At 46.1% G+C, this 22801-nt stretch overlaps 1 protein-coding gene across 2 annotated transcripts in view; it reads right to left on the reverse strand.

Moving 5' to 3' along the window:
* LOC119442812 (uncharacterized) overlaps nt 1–16769 on the reverse strand; it is a 29673-nt gene extending 12904 nt beyond the window's left edge. The window contains exons 1-5 of one of the 2 annotated variants that reach the window (XM_037707843.2): nt 16596–16769; nt 10540–10636; nt 6765–6850; nt 3956–4048; nt 1223–1312 (exon numbers count right to left, since the gene is read on the reverse strand). In XM_037707843.2, the coding sequence (XP_037563771.1) occupies nt 1223–1312; nt 3956–4048; nt 6765–6850; nt 10540–10636; nt 16596–16673 (444 nt within the window). In that variant the 5' untranslated portion in view covers nt 16674–16769. The remainder of the gene's footprint in view (nt 1–1222; nt 1313–3955; nt 4049–6764; nt 6851–10539; nt 10637–16595) is intronic. The other variant, XM_037707844.2, reaches the window with a different exon arrangement.
* Between the last annotated feature and the right edge of the window lie 6032 nt (nt 16770–22801).

Genomic DNA, 22801 nt, shown 5'->3' on the forward strand with positions numbered 1-22801 from the left:
ACCACCTGGGGTTCTTTAACGTGTACTACAATATCGCATATCGCCTCCATCGAAATGCGGCCGCCGCGGCCGGGATTTGATCCCGCGATCTCGTGCTCAGCAGCGCAATGAGTCTGACTTGCCCTCGCAAGTAAAACGCGTGTGGGGATGATAGCCATGGGTGGTGGCTGGCGGTGCGATTGTACAGTAATTTTATTGGTTTTGCTGTTAATAGTTCTGCCAGGCAGGTCTCGCAAATTGGTGGTTGTTTTCAGGATACACAAGACTTGAGACAGACTTGAAACAGGCGACTTTGTTCCATTGCTTGAACAAATTTTCTGGGCTAAGCTTAAGAGTTCAAATTTGTATACTCAATGAAAGTGTTGCTAAATCAGAAATTTACGTGGACTAGTGGCTCCACCCACAATTTTTGTTTGCCTTTTCTCAACAAAGCTTTACTCTCTTTCTGTCTCCAAAATTTAGCTCTGCCAGACTTTTTTTTCAAAATAAGACAAAATACACCACTGATCGAGTGCCAAACTTGATTCCTTTTTTGGGCCTTTGTGTTCCGGGTTTGGGAAAATGCGAAACTGACGCACGTGGAAGCTATGCGACCATGAAACCAAAAGCGCTGTCGAACTAGCACATGTGCAGAAGCTCCGCCCTGTAGCTTTTCCTTCATTGCTACAGAAAGTTGTCCGCCAGTATAGCCGACAGCTTCAGTCACAGGGTGGTGGCTCCAGGTCTTGTCCACGTTGCGAACCTTCTTCCGAGCTGCTGATGAATCTAAATATGTCCCACTGACCTGACAGCTGCCGTAACATGCGATAAACAAACTGCTTGATTCCATAAAGGTATGCTGTGGCAGTTTACGTCACTCTCTCAAGGTGACACGAGAGCCGTTGACCTGTAGATGGTACGAAAACGCCACACAAAGAGCCCTGGTGGCTTGGAGAACCACCAGTAAAAATATTGGTCATATCAGAGTTATGCTGGGCGACATGGCCTAGGGCATTGTGGAAGGTACCAACTTGAGGCACGTTCTTTTTCGCACTGATACCAAGCATGATTAAGTCGACGTGAAGAGGCAAGAGTGTCCAAGGTGTTTCGTGTGACCTTAACACATCAAGGGGCAGGCATCCCGCCTCATTCGTATTGCACTAAGTGAAATTTACACATAATTTACTCGGAAATATGGCTCTTAGGAGAAGAAAGTTAAAAAAAATTATAAACTTTTGCTCACCATTAAAAGGAAAAGCAACGCGCAGAGTCCAGCCCCACTGGCGAACCACTCGGAGTAGCCGTCTCCAAAGACCTGGGCACCATTCTGCGTCTGCATCAAGGCGTGAGGCAAACATGTGAGATTGCAGCAAAAAGCAGCGGTATAAAGAAGCACAAACAGTTGTAATGGTAAGGTCTTGATGAGGGCTAGTTGGTTCATATTTAGAACTGAGGTTTGAACAGCGCGAATGAAACAAGGACACGAAGAAACAAATACCACAGACAAGCGCTGACTACCAAATGGAAGTTTATTTGAAATTCTTCATCCATTTATACTTTTTCCAGCAGAGGCATGCGTACACCAGTCGCATAAACATCAGCAAAATCAGCAACATCATAATATTCCAAGAAGAAAAGCTTTTTATTTCTCCGACAAAGTGAGAGAGGGAACACTTACACATTTATCTCCTTCCTTTCGAATGTGAAATGCCTCTATTATTTCTCTTTCCTTCTTACTTTTTCCTTTCCTCACAAATTTTGTCTTTTCAAAAATAGGAGTGCATGGAAACTCTTTGCCATGTCCCGCTAAATGACTTCCATAGCCATTCTTCACGTTATTGTTGTGCTGACGAGCTCTATCATTGAAACACTGTCCTGTTTGTCCGCTATAAGTTCTGCCACAGCTCAGCGGTATCTTGGGATAACTGATAGATAACGTTGCACGTGCAGTCAGTGAAACGGGATTTATGATCGATGGTGCACAGTGGCTCATTGAACGTTTTCATACGATTGCATATCGAGAAAAGCTTATTAGTAAATTAATTAGTAAAAAAAAGCAAATTAATTAAAAGGAAGAAGGAAAGAGAAATAATAGAGGCATTTCACATTCGAAAGGTAGGAGACAAATGTGTAAGTTTTCCCTCTCTCGCTTTGTCGGAGAAAGAAATAGCTTTTTTTTTTTTCATGGAAGATTATGATGTTGCTGATTTTGCTGATGTTTATGTGACTGGTGTGCGCATTTCAGCGCTTGTCTGTGGTATTTGTTTCTTCGTGTCCTTGTTTTATTCGCGCTGTGATCTCTCTTGACTATATATATATATATATATATATATATATATATATATATATATACTGTTAGTGTGAAAATTTGCTCGGATATTGCGTAATAATGATTGTCACAGATCGGTGACCTGTGCATACATAGGAAATATTTTAAAAAATCAGAATTACATTCTGGGGTTTTAAGTGCCAAAAAACACGATATAATTATGAGGCACGCCGATTATGAGGTAGCTCCGAATTAATTTGGACCACCTGGGGTTCTTGTAAAGTGCACCCAATGCACAGTACACAGGCGTTCCTGCGTTTTGCCCACATCCAAATGCGGCCGGGATTTCATCCCGCGCCCTCGGGCCTTAGCAGCGGAACATCAAAGCCACTACACCACCACGGCGGGTCATACAGATTTCAACGAGATGTTCCAGTATGAAACATATGCTTTCACTCCGTCGCAATCTTCTCTCCTACTTTTATAAGCAGAAACCACGTTCTTAACATTTTTAGTACACAAACATTCTTAGTTTGGGTTCCTGTCCTTGAGGCTTGAGTAACTCTCTCTCTCTCTCTCTCCGTGCGGTTTTCCTCGCCCCGCAAGCGGAACGCAACGGAGCGTGTATTACACGGGCGCGCTGTCGTTTCGACCAGCCACACATTTACCTTCTCCACGCCGCATGCACATCACGCAGCCGTTTTCAGGCAAAGTCAACGTTTGTTGAGCCGAGCCAACGGACAGAGCGTATTACTCGGTCTCTTCAAGCGTGATGAAAAGAGCGCGCTTGCAGATGGAGAAACATCTGAAAAGACGAGACGTCCAGCGAGACCAGCAGCGTGTCCATGGAAGCGGTTACAAAAGCTAATGTCACAGCCATCGCGACACGGGTAGAGCAAGGGCTGTCGTGGCTGACCCACTTTCTGGAACCTTTGATGCTTTTAGGCCGGGCGCTGCTTCATTTCAGTGGAAACGCAGAAGCGGTCTTTTCATGGCAACCACATGGAACGCCACTCCGACGTATTCTTGGCGTGACGTCGACCGGCGTCAGTGCGTCCATGTCGCCTTGCGCAATAGCCACACTGCTATCATTGGCCGAGGTGCGTACAGCAAAGTATTCGATACTCAACAGGAACACGTTTCGGCGGAGATTGTGCGCTGTCGTCCCACAGTGTGCAGACTCGCCGGAAGTGGGTGGTGCGGCCCCTATATATTGGAAACTCGCTCCGGGTGGCCTCCAACTGCCGATGGGAGCGGAATGCAAGAAGGCTCATGCGCCGGTGCTTTGTGTGCACATTAAAGAAGCCCAGGTGACCAAAATTAATCTGGAGCCCTCCGCCACCACGGGGCGACTCTCATAGCCCATTGTGCAGTTCCTAGACGTTGAAAACCCCTTACTTTTTTAAATTTAGTGGCAATTCCTTTAATACTAACGAACATTTGCTTATACTCGGAGAGACACGTCACGGTGGGTTGATGCGGTTATTTTAATAGTGACGCCGCCACCCGGCTTTTTATTCTGACAGTTTTTTTTTTCTTTTCAGGCATACAAAGCTCAGGCTATACAGGTAGAAGTCACCTAAGCATTGTAGTATATTTCATCGGTGTAATCCATCTGTTTAACATTGAAATGTACGGAAATTCCCAAGGCATTTCACGTTGTGAAGTGGCGCGGCGAAGCATAATGGAATAAGCAGTGGAACTTACAGCGGCGATTCCAAGCACGACCATGCCAACGACGCAAAGCACGAGGTCGACAATGGCCGTGACTATCCAGGGAAGCACGAGCTGGGCACGCTCCTGAATCAGGGAGAGAGAGAGAACTTCATTAAGGAGAGACAGACAAACAACATAGACAAACACAACAACAAGCGTCTAGTGCTACTCAAGGTGATGGTTGAGCTGTCCACCAGTCATTTTCCGGCACGTTCCTGATCCACTGAATAAAGGCCGCCCAGAGGGTTAATATTCACTCTGCTTGGAGGCGAAGTGAGCCAGATCATTGGGAGCCAAGGTCTTCAAGAAGCCTTAGTGCATTGGTTGGATTTCTGGCTTGGGCATGGTGGGCACCTAAACAATGGGTTGTAGTCTTGACTTCTCTCTTCTTCCGCAAAACGCGCCCGAGGTATCAAATAGTGATTACTTCGCTAATGTGGTCGTTTCCAACGGGAGGGGATTTTTTGTTATGGGATGTGCACGGGACACTGTCGAATTGTTGCGATCGCCATAAAAGATGGCGCGCTGCATGTATTCAACTACGGGCCCGCGCTCACAGAGCTTATTTCTAGCGTAAGAGTTGTCCACGATCGGCTGTCGCAGCGGCGATTGTCTCGTTATCACGGAGATGGATATCATGAATTTGAGACGCCTGAAAGCCGGCCAATGACGAAGAGATCTACTGAGCAAAGTTTTGAGAGTACGGCCCCGCATTTTCAGCAGCGTCATTCGATGCGCCCACCCCCATTTACCAAGGTTGCCCCGTAAACAGCGCAGCTTTCTCTTGTTCGCTGCTGCATTCGAAAAAAAAAAAAAAACGATTCTGGGGTTTTTATGAGCCAGAACAACGATTTGATTATGAGACACGCCGCTGTAAAGGACGTCGGAATAATTTCGACTACGTGGGGGTTTTTAACGTCTTCCTAAATCTAATAAGTACGCGAACGTTTTTATATTACGCCCCCATCGAAATGAGGCCGCCGCGCACGGTCGGGATCGAATCCGCGACCTCGAGATCAGCAGCGAAACGCTATAGCCACTGGAATATACCACGGGGGGCATCCGCCTTCGTGGCTGCCTGTGCCTGTCATATCCACGTTGCAGTATGCTGTGCTTAAAATCTGCTCGAATGCGCACGTTTTGAAGCATTCTTGCTATCAGGGTTTTCGAAAATGGGCCGTATACGAAGCCCGACAAGCTCTTGTATGCGGCGTGGGTGACCCTCCTGAGCATTCAGCCACGTCATGTTCATCTTGCTGCCAAGACTTCTGCCAGTGGTTTCTTTTGCTATAATCAGGAGGGGTTCTTGTTACACGTTGCAATTGTGGACGCGAAGCCGATGACTTTTCATGACATGTCCGTTTCGTCAATAGCCTGCCCTATCAGTTTCAAGTTTTTTGCTCACAAAATGTGTCCGCACGAAACTACTCGTATGTGCACATTCGACTATTCGTTTCGGAGCGCTCCGGCAGCGCTCCAAAGGTCGTGTATAGTACAGCAACTATAGACGTTACTGTTACTTCTACAATGATATTGGCCTCCAATGGCGAGTATGAAGCCAGAATATCGCTATTTCGCCCGCTCGTTCTTTTTATGCAGCTTTAAAGCTGTCTCAAACGACCTTAAGTAACATTGTCAGAGCCCTCTGAGATGTCGAAAATGTAACAACAAAGGCAGAATGACAGAGAGGAATGAGAGAGAGAGAAGAATGAATATTTGTCGCTCAAGATCTGCAAACTGATGAAGAACCGCATGCAGCCTGTAGATTATTATTACGGAAGAAACAGTTTGTGCTGTGAGCTGTTTCACAGCCAGCTCGCGTGACAAACGGGAGCTTTTCCGGCGACTCTTTGCGCCTGTAGGTACGCACGTACCAAAGCGGCGATAGAGGTGCTTGACACCAGGATCTCCCTATGGCACGACCGCAGCTTATCAAAGTCTGGCGTCGCTACGTCAGTAGAACGTACGTCTACTTTTCCTGTCATCCGTTGATTACGTTATCTGAGTTTTCGCGTAACTGCATCACGGAAATGTACCGCAACTCATATCGTGCGTGGGTTACAGATGGGTTGCAAGCTTCGCAGTTTCGCCATAGAGTGGTTTCGCAAATGGGGTGTGGTCATTGGGTACATCGTTAAGGTAGCTGACAGATCCGAAGGACCATTTCTGTTCTCCCACTTGAGAACGGCGTCGCTATCACCGTAGGAAGCGAGATACGAAAGCTGTTGCAATGACCGCTTTCGCCCTGGTGTCGCAGGACTCCGTAACTTGCGCACTTATATAGCTAGACACAGGAGGCCTATGCTGAACTCTCTTTCATCACATCTTGTAAGCGCGCTTCATCATTGTGTAAGTCGTTTTGCGCGTCATGCCGCAACACATAGCTGATTAGAGGGACGCCATAGTAAAGGCAAACTTGGAAAGATTCGACTTCAAACCTTTGCAGCGTATACCCGCCATATCTACTTCGGACGTGCGCTAGCTGGGACAAAGAGAGTCCACGGACGTGTACTTGGGGTGTGAATTTGAGAAGTTACCAATATGAAGACTATGAACTATGGCACACGGACAATATATTTCATAAGTCGCTTTTGCAGTATCTGCATAAAACGGGTCTCCATGCTTATATGTAATTTCATTCCGACATTATGCCGAGTGGCAACCCAGGCGAATGAAAAGATGAACGGAGAGAGAGAAAAAAAATAAATAAAGAGAGAGATGGTGGGAGAAAAGGGAGTGAGGTTCTGAAAGCAATCCCATAGATCGTGTAAACCATCAAAATAGTTAGGTGCTGACTTACGATCTTCGATCCCCAGATGAGAAGAATGCAAGTCGAAGTCCTCAAAAGGCAGTATATACAAGGAAACAGGAATAGCATTGTGTTCACTGCAAAAGAGAAAAAAATCAGAAACACAATTTTGAAAAGGGTGGCGAATTTGTATAATTTAGTTTAATAAATGGCTTTTACTTAATTAACAAAAATAATTTGCGTAGTAAACTTGCGCACAATGTTATTACGGTTAACCCTTTTCGTTTAGCCGTACAAACAACATATATCACCTCTAAATTATTGCAAAAAGTGATAAACATATGTCAGAGAAGTAAATTTTCGTCGACTGTGATGTGCGCTGATATCGCATTTAGCAGTGAGGTGCTCCTACTGGCGTAGTGATTGTGACCTTTGGTCAGTTTTTAAATGCGTAAACATTTCTATGCCTACCCAACGAGGAAACTCGTCCGTCCGTCAGGTAAGACGAGATCACTTTCAAGATAGGGCCCGCAGCAGCGAGCGAATTGACCTCGTGCTACCTGTTGCTTCGACGCGAACTAAGCGGCGAGAACACAGCGCACACGAAGCTATCAGCACTCGGCGCACTCTGTCCCCATCGCAGATCTCTATCAAGATAGCTAGGGCCCGCGCGGCCGCGCCATACGCCGCCGCCGCCGGAGTACGGTTGATCACGGTTGATAACGGTTCGCATCGAGAGAAGGCAGCGTCATCGACCTCGTCTATGTACGAGCTCTACCAAACGTGACGCTGTTCAATTACGTCACGTACTACAGCACGCATGGGCCAGTGCTCATACTCCACGAAGCAGCGGCATCATCCAAACGCACAATCACGTAACGTGAGCGAACATTGCTACTACTCGCCTCTTCGTCGTCTCATGCTGGTCTCAGTTAACATTTCGGTGTTGCAACCGCGCTTCTCGCGCTTCTTTCGCTGTGTTTCTCGCAATTATACCAAACACAGCAGCATATACGACGACGAAACAGCAGGTGATCAGCAGCAAATGCTTACGCATCATTTGGATACCTCCCACAGGAGGTTCTGCGTGTAATTTATTTCCCGCTTTCGCAGTGATGGCGTCAAGATTAACATATTTTCCCCTTGCAGTGTATGAAGGGGTTCGACGTCTCAAAGCCATATTTGCAAGAGCCACTTTCACGGAGCATTTTACCCGCGGTTAAATTTACTTACGGTTGAAAAAACTTTGCGCAAGTGACCGTAAGTTGCTACACAGTGGGTTGTCGAGTTATGTATTAGTAAGGTATTTTACCTGCGTCACTGGACAATTCGCAATACTTCGCTATCACTTGCACGAAGCTCAATCCTGCTCTCATCGAGATGAAGCCGCGACGAAATGAGGAAATCGAACCAGCAACCTAATGCTGCTTTTTTAGCTGTATACGCGCGTGCTTTCGTTGTCAGTACTGGAACTTTCGGCAACTCTTCGAAGCAGTGCTGGCGGCTCCGTTTGGGAGGTAATGACATTTCTCTGCTGTGGACGAAGTCGCAGATTCGTCATATAACCACACTGATCACAATTAGAGAGGGGCGCTAAATTTGTGGTTATCTATATAGCACTAGAGGGAGGGCCTCCTTAAACTATCAATTGCAGGCTGTGTATGCGGGACGCCAGGAGAAAATACAGATCCCTCTGGGTTTTCAAACTACTTAAAGGTAAGCACGTGCATGAGTATAGCCTCGTTCTGTATTAAATCAACACGTAAAGCCCCACGAATCCAACACGTGATTAAAAGCAACCGACTGCTTGAATATGCCCTTCCGCCGCTATGCAACTTCGACTTTATCAGCAACTAGAATGATCGCTTGAGTTGTGCCGTATCTCTGGTGGACCCATTGTTCACGGGGGGCAGCGGTAAACGGTCTCCTCTCTCTCTCTCTCACGCGCACACACCCACACACATACAAAAAAAAAATGTTAGAAAAAGAAAGAAATGTAGCGCTGTTGAAGGTAGGATGCGAAGAGGGCCGTATTTCAAGTGCCGGCGACAGTCAAATGAGATAAATATGCAAACACTATTGATTAACAGCCTTGCCCTCGTCTTCGATGCCAAGCAAGCGTGCCGACCAAACGCCGGGCCTTCATTGTATGCCATCACCACTTGCGGGTATCAACACGTACAGGGATCAGGGGGACAATCAAGGCGGAACTCCTAGCGTTCACCTAGGTGAACTCCTAGCATACACTAAAGCAGGGAGTGCACTGGCTATGCTGAGGCGGTTTGGGGCCGTAATGAGGAGAGACGGGGACAGCGTCGACAAGAGGGCAATAAGGCCTGCTTAGAACTGACGGCAAAAGAAGGCAGTGTACCGCCCAAGAGGAGTGGCAAGACAATGTTGGAAAAGACTTGGAAGCGAAGAAATTGAGATGGGAGTTGTGAAACGACAAGCGACTAAGCGAATAAAAACTACGTACCACGCACGCGCAGAGCGAGATACGGAATCGGCGACACGGTTTACAGATGGAGAGAGGTGATAGAAAAAGAAGCTGCACGAAGAAAGTCTTTCATTTCGCGGGACTAATTTTCACGATTTTCGAGTAACTTGAATGCCACCTGGAAGTACGGGGCGAATATCCCCCAGAATATCCCCGAATATCCTGGCGATATCCCCCCCCCCCCCCCCCCCCCAGGCTAATTTCCCCAGTTTCCCATTAAAGCCATTATCTCTGTGACATCGCGAAATCTAGTAGAAGAACCGCGAAATTTAGCAGCCACGAACATGCGCGATGTTCGCGTCACGCGAGAGGCATGCAAGATTATACCGTTGCTTTGATTATACATCGGTTGGAGTAGGTTGAGTGAGTGAGAGAGTGATGAATTAAGGTAACATATAGGCTGCCCCACTGCATTTTCTATATTTACTTGATTGTAGGTGAATGTCTGTTATGCCGAACCTTGTCACATGAAAAAAAAAAAAAAGAAACACGGGAATGTCCCAATTGCTGGAGACTTCACACACCAAGGAGCTGGTCGCATATTAAAGCAGGGGATTCAGTACTAGCTCGTATTTCGTGCATGTGGTTTTAAACCATCTTATCCTTCACACCGCTTAATCGACAAAGTACGTCGACGAGTGCGTCAGGAATTATGATCTTATAGTGATGCCCGTGCGAAGGTCACCGACACCGCTTCCTGCGTTTAACTTAAGCGGAAAACAGCGTGGCAGTGTGTGACTGTACCGCCCACGAATCCCAATGGTATCTATGATGCAACAACAAGGTACATCCTCCCGCATTTTTAACTATAGCGCGCGAGTGTCCATCACGGGTCATTTTAGTGCCTTATAAAGCGGCGATAATCAGCGAGACCGGCAGAGGTACTCTCAGGCGCACTAAGCACTCTCCTGTGCAAGAGTCGTCTAATGCGATGTTCCCTTCAGGAGGACGCACGACCATATATTGTTCTCGCGCGATATATAGTTAAAAATGCGGGAGGCTGTATACGAGCCGTTATTGACATAGAGCGCTCACGGCATGCACGGCACATAAAGATTGTGAAGGTGCCGTGGTTGTGCTAACATTTTTAAAATTAAAATTTAGGTTTAACGTTCAAAAACTGCTCAGTGAGCTATGAGGAACGCAGTAGTGGAGGACTCAGGGTAAGTTTTGACCACTTGGGGTTTTTTAACGTCCACGCAAATCTAAGCACACGAGCGTTTGTACATTTCGGCGCCGTCGAAATGCGACCTCCACAATCGGGAATAGATCCCGTGACCTCGTGCTCATAAGCAGAACGCCATAGATACTGCGCGCCGGGTCACTGACCTTTCACCGACCCTTGGTAGTCGGGTATGATGCGGCTGTCACTGGAGGCCACCAGGATCCGCATGAAGGCGGCCAGGGACCCGCCCATAGACAGCGCCTGCGCGTGATTCAGTACGCGCTCGCAGTCATTCTTTAAATCACGTTAACCGTCAGGAGAAGAACGCGGTGCCTGCTCATTGTAACTAAACATGTCAGTGAAAGTCTCGACGTCACGAGTCTGAATGCAGAGTCTCCGCCCTTGTGTTGTCTTTCCTTGTCCCGTCGTATATAGCGCTCCTCGAAATAAGTGTCAAAATGTACTAACAAGCTCAATTTTCAACCCCGGATGCAGTGTTCGGCAGTATAATTCTGCGTTCTCATCGAAATAGTGTAATGTGCTGTGATATACCTTAATTGATTCCCGGGATTAGCCGTCACCCCCAACGACATATCGATCACTTACAACAGTCTTTAATACAGCCACTGGATTCATCCAGCGGCGGTGAGCATAGCTGGAACTTCCTGCTCAGAGAGGCATCGCACAGTGTTAAGAGTTAGCGTAACATTTTAAAAATTCAGATCCTTAATCTAAAAGTAGATAACGTGTCTTCATGGACCCTAGGTTTAACGATGGTAATGAACGGGTAACCACTCACAGGGTGAACTTAAGCAAGAGACGTTTGAAAGAGTGCTGACGCTCGAGAATAGAGAAGAAACAGAATGACGTCGATACAATTTGCTACATGGCCGTTGGAAAATATGCTCATGCGCTGATTAGCATATAATAAGGAGTCGAAATGGGGACTAGTAGTGCCATTAAAACCCTATAAGAACTTGGGCAGCACACTGGAGTGTGGTGGTACACATTGCCACCCCGTTTCAAAAAGAAAAGCCACTCATCGTCGTCGTCATCATCATCATCATCACGAAAAAATTTATGAACTGTGCACAAAACCAGACTGAAATGAGATAGTATTTGAAAGCCGTCCTCTTGTGTGCAAAGCATTTGCCTTGTGAGGTTTTAAGATTTTGATGATTTCTTGGGCAAGTAATGTCCGCCTCTTCGAGTAGACCAGCTCATGAACTAGAATTGGGCTATCTGGCACAGGCAACCTTTAAGAATTTTTGAAAGTGTTCGCTGAAACACCCTGTATATATATGCTAAACGATATAGTGAGAGTTGGAGAGTGATTTGTTAGCGTATAGGGGGGGTTAACTATGGATGCTGACGCCGGCACTATTCTGCCAAGCCTAAAGGCACCCGAACAATAAAGCGGAACTTTTTTCACGAAAAAGTCTCTACGTCTCCTACTATATCCAACAGCCTATTTCAAGAACAGTGCGCAAATGTGCCGATGAGGCACATCTAAGAGCTCACAGTTTCAAGAAGGATCCAGACATACAACAGCAAAAAAGAAGTGCGATCACAGGCCTGGCGATAAGGGCGCACATACACTGTTAGAAGGAATCGAGATATTCCGTGAGCCTAAATGGAAAAAGCAACGCTGGCACGCATTGTGGGCTGCAGTGCGATAAAAATAAGTTTAGGAGGCCTGTTTTTCGTTGAAATCCATTGTTCTTTTGGAGCTTGTCCCGCTCTGAATTCCTGGCTTTACTCACTTGGGTGGCAATATATAATTATTGTAAGATAAGTAAAATCGCATCGCCATGATACTTCACAGAAAACCAGGCTGGAAGCTTCTCAAGTTTAGAGCAGTTTTCAAATGTGCGCTCCCAGTCTCCCTCGTAAGCTCACGCAAACGAGCACAGCGTGAACTTTACTACCAGTTTAACCGGGTTAATGGTGACGCGCAAGTGTTCCTGGCGACCTCTTCATAGCATATGGGGAACGATGCGCAAATCGTGCACCGTAAGAAGTGATTATCCCAGCGCTCAGAGGAAAGAGGATAACCTGCTTCACTCTTCAAACGAAGCAATACAGGCGCGCGTGGAGTTAGTGCGCTCGCGCACATCGTATGAAGCGTATAGTTCGGTTGTAGAAGACAGACGTTTTCTAGCCTCGAAGGTGTATTGCCGGCATTTGCTCCTGCAGGGGCTCTCTGTTGCAGTTCTGTGCTTCATGGCCACTGGCTAAGAAGGCCGTAGTGTCATCTATAAAACCTAGAGTGCACGTGTGCTCTTAGAAATATCTCAAGAATGTGCTTAAAGGAGCTGCAATTGCATCGATCGGTGGAACGTGATGTTCAGCACACCACGGCTGTCAACTCCTGAAAGCAAAACGTTCATTTTAGATCGACAAAGTTTTTAGTTTTTCTCCGTTCGTAATTTTAATGAGCAATGCCTTATGTTCTGAATTGTATAATTAAAGAAAAAGAAAACTTGCTAATGTTGTAATTACTAGGATGTTAGCATGGTTTTATATTGCCACGGGGGCGAGAGTAGCCAAAAGTAAAAAAAAAACCTTCATTAACGTTAAATTAGTTAATTAAAGTTAGTTACCGTTAAAAAAAGCTGTTTAATATTTGCAAACTGCTCGAAATGTATACTCGATTTGGTTTCGAAAACTACTTGCGCATTCTTAAAAACATTGTGCAGAAATTATCGTCGGTGATTCTCAATGTAAGCGAGTAGCATAACGCTTCAAGAAATCTATTCACTTTCTTCTTCTTCTTTCTGGGGTTTTACGTGCCGAAACCAGTTCTGATTATGAGGCATGCCGTAGTGGAGGGCTCCGGATTAATTTTGACCACCTGGGGTTCTTTAACGTGCACTACAACGCAAGCACACGGGCGTTTTTGCATTTTCGCCTCCATCGAAATGCGGCCGCCGCGGCCGGGATTCGATCCCGCGACCGCGTGCTCAGCAGCGCAACGCCTCAGCCACTGAGCCACCGCGGCGTGTATCCACCTTATTAAAGGAATGGTGCCCTTGACGACGACGTATATTTGTTGCAGCGTGGACATTTAGGTAGCCTTTGTTGTTTCGTTACGCAATTACGTAGAGAACAAAGCCGTCCACCAGCACTTCTCTAGTGGTATATAGTATGGGTGGACAGCGCGTGCGTCTCAATGAGCTGTGACAGTTGGCGTTCGTCAACGAAGGCGCCCCACAACGTGAGCGCGCGCGCCTTTCCAACCTCCGACTAGCAGCCTCCGACTGCCAACCACAGACCACCAAAACGGGCGATAGAGCCAAAGGAAGCTATTTGCTCTAAAATTCTGCATACCGTTGGGTTGCTAGCCGTGGATTGAAGTGTGTATTTCTCAATTTCGAGCTCCAATATATATATATATCCGAAGTAGTTCTGGATCCGAAGTAGTTCTTCGGATCCAGTGTTAAATAAGTTAAAAGAGGTGCAGGGGCGCACATAGAAAAGCGAAAACATTTAATTTCGGCGCTTCGAAATTCGCCGAAACCGACTCTTTATGCAGGCCGGAGCCCGGCCGAAACGTCGAATTTAAATGTTTTTTATTTTCTACGTGCTCCTGCACTTCTTTTATTTTATGCATATAGTTCACGTAGACTGCCATGCGGCATATTGAGGGAATGAAATTACATCTAAGCACGGAGGCCCGCTCGTGCAGACGCTGCAACAACGGCTCTTTTGATCGTTTCTCAATTTCGAGCGATCGTCGTAGGCTCGTAGGAGCTGCAATTCTTTAAATGCCCAAGAATGAACTGACATCTGAAAGCCGCACGAAAACAAGCGATACTTCAGGTGGCATTTGCTCTTTCCCTGTATTCAGTATGATGGTATGACAAAACTTTATTACGGTCCCTCGGAACGCGCGGTTGTGATAATGAAAAAAAAATAATTAGGCCCTTGAAACCGATAGACGCTAAGAAAGAAAGTGATGGCGAAAATTTCAAGTGCTTCGTACTCGGTAAGAAAATCAACGATAAAGATGATAAGGACGAACCGTATCGCATTGAGAAGGGGGGAGAGCGATATCGAGGACATTAGCTCTGAATATAGATATGATCAAGGCCTGCGGCCTCGACTTCTCCTCGCAAAGCCACATTGCTGTGCCGTAGATTGTTAGGCGTGATTCGCGATAAATGTTTCGCAGTATGTTGATGCATGTACTCGAGCGGCAGCCTCCAAGTAACGTGGCGTTCTAGTGAACTCCCGTTCTTTTCATGCAGTCCACTTCAAGAGGCTTTCAGATGCTTCCAGAGGATTCAAGAGGCTCGCAAGCTTCGTGCTTGAGAGCAAAATACGCTCCAAACAAACGCTTGTTCACTTTTTCGCGACCGCGGCACATACTCGTACATAAGATCATGATTGTTTTCATGTATGCTATGAACCATTCAAAACGTTTTCGCAAGTTATATATTTTTGCATTTTCGATTCACGTGGAACGTTTGGAGCGATTCACGGACACTCGAGCTGACCAGTGTCATGCAGGAAAAGTTGACCCCGCAGACTGTTCGCGAGACCACCCTCGTGAATTTGAAGATGCACAACTCCCACTGCACCTGCTTCTTGCTTTCCGTTCGTGGCGCTGTTACCCTTCGTTACGATCGTGTGCACGAACCACCGTCCCAGCAGTGTTCCACACTGAGTTGAAAACTACACGCACAAATGGTGAAAGTACAAATTCGTGCAAAAATTAACTCGTTTGCAGCAATCGCGCGCCTTAGCACTTACTGTCACTGCCCGACCGATGTTTGTTTAGTTTGAAGAGTTTAAACGAACAAACGAGTAAAGAATTCAGCCGGTACATCCTTCCTGCCGTAGGCGTCACGAGTACGTGATCTTTCTGGGTGAAGGCAACTGGTCGATAAACCCGCGCATGCTACCTGTAGGCATCAATGTTGTCAAATTCGAGACCCTCGTTATGTAATCACCGAGAGGAAAGGGAACCGAGGAGCCCGATTTTTATTAATCAATCATTGGTGGCGCTGCTTAACACTTCCAGAGTTATTTCTATAGTAGTAAAAACATAAATACCCCAGAAAGTGGATGGGAAAACGGCGCCGCGGTAGCTCAACGGTAAGAGCACCGCACGCGCGCAATGCGATAACGTGGGATCGTTCCCCACCTGCGGCCAGTTGTTTTTTCATCAATTTTCAATTCCATTAATTTATAATTTCTTTAATTCAATTAGTAAGTACAAGTAATTTCCCCTATGTTGTCCTTGCCATCTATGTTTTTTGACTTCTAATGATTGATTAACAAACGTTGGGCCCCTCGGTTCCCTTTCTTCTCGTTCATATATATATATATATATATATATATATATATATATATATATATATATATATATATTAATGTTAAGCAGCATGTTACAGTGAGAAACACTTGGTAGAAACAATAATTCAATGCGGCCAGGCCATAAGGGCGCTCGCACATCACCTATCACATTCAACATGGAATTCGCAGCTTATATATACTACATAATGTGTTGCCGATTACATTAGGTTCTTGGTTGCGTTCTTTAATATACTCACAGAGGAACTCGAAACAGACAGTTACTATACATTTTAAGTACCATCTCTTATAGCATGCAATTTGTCTAAGGTTGTCAGATACTTCAACGGCCACCACCAGGTGCGACTAAAAAAAATATTTTAGCGTTCTCAATGGCAAAGCGTCGGAGCTACCGTTACGCTATATAGGTAAAATTTCCTATAGGAAGGCTGTAGATCGTACCAACCATGTAACTCTACACGGCTATAGAAAAAAAAAACATGTGCTAATAATACATAAAAGCACGTTTTTTCTTGGTTCCGCACGCATTTAGTGGTCGATCTTCATTTCTGCAAATTGACCTTCACTCTAAGTGTTACCGAATCTCCAGAAGAAACCATAGGGCCAGGATACTCGTACATTTGAACTACTGAGGCAGGTGACAGCAGAGTATTCTATACTTGAGTCGTAGTGTTCCATGTACTGCGGAATTTGCCTTTGCGTAAAGTACAAAAAAAAGAAATCACACAATAAGAAGGAACTGCGAAACTGAAAGCTGCTTCTTTCAGCCTTTGTTAGGTTGTCTACCTTTCGTTGACAATTATCTGCAGTCATCTGATATGCGGAATAACCAGTGACAACGTAGAGAGCCAGGGAAAAGAAGTGCAATTAGGAAGCTCCTTCAAGCACGATTCGCTCTTACCGCGCTCACATAGCCGATGATGACGCAGGCGAACTTCGGCGTGACGAGCCCTCCGAACGGCTTTACGGTAGCGAACATAGCGCAACCCGAGCACGCTGGCTGGCCGTACCGGTGCCGAGATCGCCGCAAGTGGCGCAAGCCCCCGAAGGCGATCGGCCACAAGTAGCGCACTGTCTCAATGTCTCCGATAATGCAGCGAGGGTTGGGACAAAAGAAAGAAAGAGGGAAAGAGAGAAAGGGGTGACAAGGAGCGAGAGTGCGGGAAAGGACAAGTCGCGGTGTTTTCGTCTCTTCCTTCCCCCCATAGACTTTACATGCAGTGCTGTCGAAACTCAAGCCGGATATCTTGCGTTGAGTTGAGAGAAAACAATTAATCAGTGTACCTTCTTGCCCCTTCCATGCGCCTCGCGCACTCGGTTCAATAGCCAATCAGGTGGGAGACAGCACGGGAACCCATTGTTGACGAGAGCCCTGTGTTCATGACTCAGTTTCTACGGAGGAGTAGTAAAGGCGTTCGCACGTTTCGGCCAGACGTGCGAACGTCTCGCCGAAACTGTGTCCACGGTAGGGGACGCCCCTTCAACCTGCCATTCGCACCCACTCATCCTCGCCGCCCCACCACCGTACATGATATTTGCCAACTTTTTTTGTGCACATTTCTGGTTTCAGGGGAAGCACGTGACATTAAACCTTTTGTTGCGAATGTGGCCTGCTCGAACTCCTATAAGGAGTACATGACGTTGCAATGTTCTGACGATATTTGCATCCAGGGCAATTTAGCGGCAAAGCCAGTTAGTTTTCGCGCGCCTTATTGGCTTTTGCTATGCTGCACGGAACTAGCGAAACTGTGTGGGGAGGGCAGCAGCAGCAGCAGCGAGATCGTGAGTCGGGGATGACAACCCGTGATCCCATCCGCCGCCGATAAAATTGAGAGAGACACGCCAGGTGATAATGCTGCGAGTGCGCTGGTGATAAAAGGGAGCAAGTAAAGAAAACAAGAGCTACGCCAGAAAGCTCTTTTCAGCCATGCCAAGTGCAATTGCATTACAAAAATGCAACGCTGCGAGTCAACTAACATGAAAAGCCAGCTGGAGCCTTCAGCTTCAGTTGGAACAGGAAACTCAGATCAATGCGTACATGTTTTGACTGATCTCATTTTGAGGTGCCGAGAAGAATTCGTAACTATTTGCCATAGTGCTATGAAACATCGTTTCAGCTTAGCGCCGTAGTGCGACGTTTGACGTCATTATAGAGGGAGAAAAGAGATTGTGTACTTGCAATTCTTCTTTCTGGGGTTTTACGTGCCAAAACCAGTTCTGATTATGAGGTGCGCCGTAGTGGAGGGATTTTGATCACCCAGGGTTCTTTGACGTGCACTACAACGCAAGCACACGGGCGTTTTTGCATTTCACCTCCATCGAAATGCGGCTGCTGCATGACGCGGCCGGGACTCGATCCCGCGATCTCGTGCTCAGCAGCGCAACGCCTTAGCTGACTGAGCCACCGCGGCGGGTTGTGTACTCGCAGTTAGGGTTTTTGCCAGGGATAGTTTCTTGTAAGGCTGACACGGCAGACAGGAACTCGGATGTGTGCACCTCAGGGGGCACGGAGAGGTTGGACGTTTTAGGCAGGGTAATCGTAGGCAGCGCAATGGTAGATGGCCCAAAAATGACGCAAGACTTAAGAGAAACTCACTGGACGAGCTTAATTTTGTCCCCTGTATTTTTTGCACTATCACAGTGACCATGTTTGGACCGTCTGCACATAAACTGACTTGAGATTGTTTGGTTTCTGTGTTGAAGTAGCTGAACAGCCGAGGCCAAACCGCTTTCATGGCGCCTCAAGTTTATCCAAGTGTGCTATGGAAACCAAATAGCGTGTGTTTGCTCAAACATCTCTTCTTAACTTATTCCCCACTAGCACGAATACGTATCAAATAGTTCTCCGTTAAAACAAATTCATACGAGAAGCAACGTGTCAGCAACAGGCGTACCTAGCCTTGCAGACGCATTAGGGCTATTGCCCCGCACGAGCGTTTCCTTTTAACGTGTGTGGGACTAAACATGTCGCCATGTGGCGAGATTGCGTGAGGTCGTCAAAATTAATCGGGAGTCTCCCACTACGGCGTGCCTCGTGATCATAGTGCGGTTTTAGCACGTAAAACCCCAGACTTTGTTTCAATTTGACAGCCAGCGGACTGTAGCATGAAGCTAGAATGAAAACCCATTCGGGCTCCTCTGTTGTAGCTTCATGCTGCAGTCTTATCGTAGGGTGCCAACTTTCGCTTTCATGAGTCTTCCTCCAGCTTGCAGCTGTCCGTAGAACTTGTTTCGCGAACCATTGTTCCCGTGGTTAGAGTTGTCGATTAATTCACCCTCGCGCTGCCAACTGACAGCTGCTTCGCTAACTCAGTTGGCAGAGCGATTGCTCCCGAAAGGCGGTGGTTCCGGGCTCCATCCCCGGACCAGGACAAATGTTTTATTCCACTGCGAAGCTTTCCGTCCAGGGAACCCGCACGGGTTTCCTCTTAGCTTCGCGTTACAGCTTCGATAGTCGACGCAGCGAGTAAACTTATCGCGCTTGCACGTGAGATAAATCAGGGCCATGGATTCGAGTGACTTTGCAGACGCATGAACTTCATTCCCTCACGCACAACTCCGTCTACCGTCTCGCCGATCACAACGTGAGTGGTCGCTTATAAGTTGTCTGTGGCTCTGAGGAAACATTTACAAGTGCACATTTTTTGCGCATCCGAATGGCTGATGGACTTAGCTATACTCTATGACGTTTGCGCGCATTGATTCAATCGTACACGTTGTTTGTGAGTGACATCATACTAGCGCACAAAGAACAGCATTCTTCACCACTCTAGACGAGGTGGACAGTCGTCCACTCTCAGAAATCCGTATTCTTGGACGCTGATCTCTCGAGTGACACCAGCTCGAGCGGCGGTCAAGGCGCTGCTGCGTTATTTATGAGCGACCGGCCTGGGCGGTAGACTATGACTGCACGGCACTCCGACACTGTGACATAGTGTGGCATTGTGCGTGAGACTGACACTTTTACAGACCGCATGTGACAGCGCACCGACTTGCCTCCTTTTGTCTCCTGTTTTCTACGGAGTAGCCGACCGGATATATTCTCTCATTAACCTCCCTTTTTCTTCGTCGTCGCTTTCTTTCGTTCGTGTTATATTCTGATGCTTGTTTCTGTGTACGTTAGTTTCTTGAATATTAATCTTGAAACCCATTCTAATTGGCATTGTCAACTTAAGGTCCTCGTCATTTGCTGCAGGTCACCTCAATACTGCTCAACATGACCTCATCTTCGCAGCGCACTTTATATATTCCCCTTTAAACTTTACTTCTAATCCTCCCAAATCTAGCATTTTGAATTATTCTTGCAGGCATGCAGTGAATAACAGCGGAGTCATAGTTTTTATCGACTGGACATCGTTCTTAACTGTAATTTCCCAGTTTTCTTTTTGTCGATAAGTGCGGCAGACTTACGAAAGCTTACAAATTTTGCATTGATAAAGTCTAGTACATCACAAGTTTATTTTAATGTCTTTGTGCGCACTGTTGGAGGGACTCACGTGGTCATCGATCTGAGCGCCCCATCTGTTCATAAAGCTTCGTGCACACAGTGAACAACAAAAAGGGTTAACGCACAAATTTATGAAAAAAATTAAATACGCTACAAAGTAAGAGACCTGTGAGGTTGAGTTCTTACTATTTTTTTTTGCACCATCGGAATTGTTGGAGGGGGATGAAGATGCAATAATAAAGTTCTGTTCGTTTAAGGTACACAAGAAATTACCAACGGGCATCTACTCATAACGAACAGTAAAACAGCTAGCAAGAATCAGCTTAATGTAGTACACAGGTGGTTGTTATGAAGATATTACTTCAGGCATGGTTCTCCCGGCAGTCTGGACTGGCCGTTGCCCCGCCGAAGCGTCCATTTCCAGGACTTAAAGATTTGTGTCACCGCGTACCTGTGAGTCTGATGCAGTCGCGCCTCGTTAATGCACGGACACCCTAGTTCCAGATCACTGTCCATAAAGCGAGTTGTTCTAAATAACGCATTTTAATAGAAAACGTTAGACAGTTGTTGAGAAAGAAGTGCCGTAAATAAAATTCATGTCAGTGCTTTGCACCGTTCACTAGAATTAGTTGAAAAAATATAAGCAAGTTTAAGTGCTTCTAGTCACTGCTATCACCAATAAATCGCAATTCAGTTTGAAGCACCTCGCATGCCGGAAGGAATGAGATGGAAGACCTCGCATTGACGGATCTTCCGAGCAACGAAGCATTCAACTCAAGTAAACTCCGTCCGACAGAAGTGTCAAAGAAGTTTCAGTTCTTGACGAAGCTAGCACTCGAGAGTTGAGATGCTGCTCAGTCTCCAGTGACTGCTACGCATTAGATGGCAGTAGGACACATGAAAGACCTAGAAGGTCAAGTCATCGTCTCACAAAGCGTGCACGCTTCAGGGAGCACGTGAGTACCTAAGCTGTCACGTGAGTGTCGCGGAGCAAGAGACGCTGGCCAATGCGGTCGTGCTGACAGCGGAGCTTTTTACCGCCTTAGGCAACCCGCACGCGCTTCACCGTCACGACGTGTGTGCTTTCGGCTCATTTCTTTTGGATCAGCTCCTATTCATACCCGATATTGCCCACATTAACGAGATAGAAATACATGAGCGTCTACGGTTTCCGACAAGTTTCCATATTAACGAGAGGAAAAAAAAATGCGTGGGAAAAGTTTGATACTTGCAGAAATTGTCATTATCTATAATTCGAGTCACCCATATTAACGAATATCGTAATAGCGAAGCACGACCCTACACTTTGTCCTGAAGGGCGTAGGCGCTGCGTCAGTGCGTCTCTGTCCGCGTTGTATTACAACGCCTTCTGTCACTGCCTTTGTACTGTGTTTCGAAACACCTTAGGAGCGGAACGCAAACTAGAAGATAAGGTTTCCTCAAATGTCCACATTCGCGTCCTTATCGTGAATACTTGATAAGAACGAGAAGGCATTGTGAAGAAAACTTATCGAGCAAAGTGGGTCCTCCGTATGCGTGTCGCTTCGTTCAAGGTTCTTCCATTTCGAGACAGCGCGGCTGCGAGTAGGTGAACGAACCCAACAATCCATACCATATTCTTGAAGCTTTCCTTAGTTCAAATCAAGTTCGAACTTGAAATAAAGGGACGGTAAGCACGAAAAAAAAAAAAGGAAGCCCAGTGGCCTGCCAAGATTATCCGTGTTCTTTCGTTGTTGAATAATTGTTAAGAATTAAATCAGTATGTCAGGTCAATGAGGTTGTGAATATCTGCCAGTGGAATGATCGCCTCACTCTGAGGATGATGTGCATAAAATTGGAAGAACAAAGAATCTAAGTATCCAAAAATCTGCTGTACTTGCCGAGGAATTCTTAGAAATGACAACTTCGATTGCTAACAGTGAGAGAATTATGAATGCTACGGTATTTAGAATGCAGTATCGTCGTACTTGTCTCAAGCAAAAAAAAAAAAAAAAAAAAAAAAAAATAAACGGACACATTTTCGTTTTTTCTTTAACCATTTAAAAGTAGTATACCTGTTCTGTGGATGTTTTCGTCATTCTATCTATATTTAGGTCGTAATTGAACAAGAGAAGTTAAGTGTCACTTAATCCAAAGAATTTTATTTTGTCATCACCGCAACAAAGCTTTGATAACATCGGGCCTGGTTGGGCCGGGCTGGTCAGGGTCGGCCCGGACTTGCCTTCTCGATTTTAAATATATGCGGCTCCGGACAGGTTTCCTCTTTTCATTATTTTGCTGAAATTAGAACATGGAAGTAAATTTAATCACCATATATAGTAGGCGTGTGCGAATATCAGAAATTTTGAACACGAATCGAGTAGTCCTTGCTATTTGATTTTCCAATAATAATGATAAAAAAAAACGAAAGAATAATAGACATGCACATGCACGCACGCACGACAAGTTCAGCATCTGGCTTGTCCGGGATTTTTGCCTTTAGCGTGGGGGCTTGTGCCAGGTTCGGAACCACATCCCGCGCATACAGGTCTAGTCCCCATCTGTGTTTGTGCTGTTTGTTTTTTGATATTCTGATACTCGGTCATTATTACATGCATCTAAGTAGATAGAAATACACCCAGATGTGTCGTCTGATTGGTTTATGAAAGCGAAGCATTCTT

The sequence above is a fragment of the Dermacentor silvarum genome, chromosome 2 (genome assembly GCF_013339745.2).
Source record: "Dermacentor silvarum isolate Dsil-2018 chromosome 2, BIME_Dsil_1.4, whole genome shotgun sequence".
NCBI classification, from domain to species: domain Eukaryota; kingdom Metazoa; phylum Arthropoda; class Arachnida; order Ixodida; family Ixodidae; genus Dermacentor; species Dermacentor silvarum.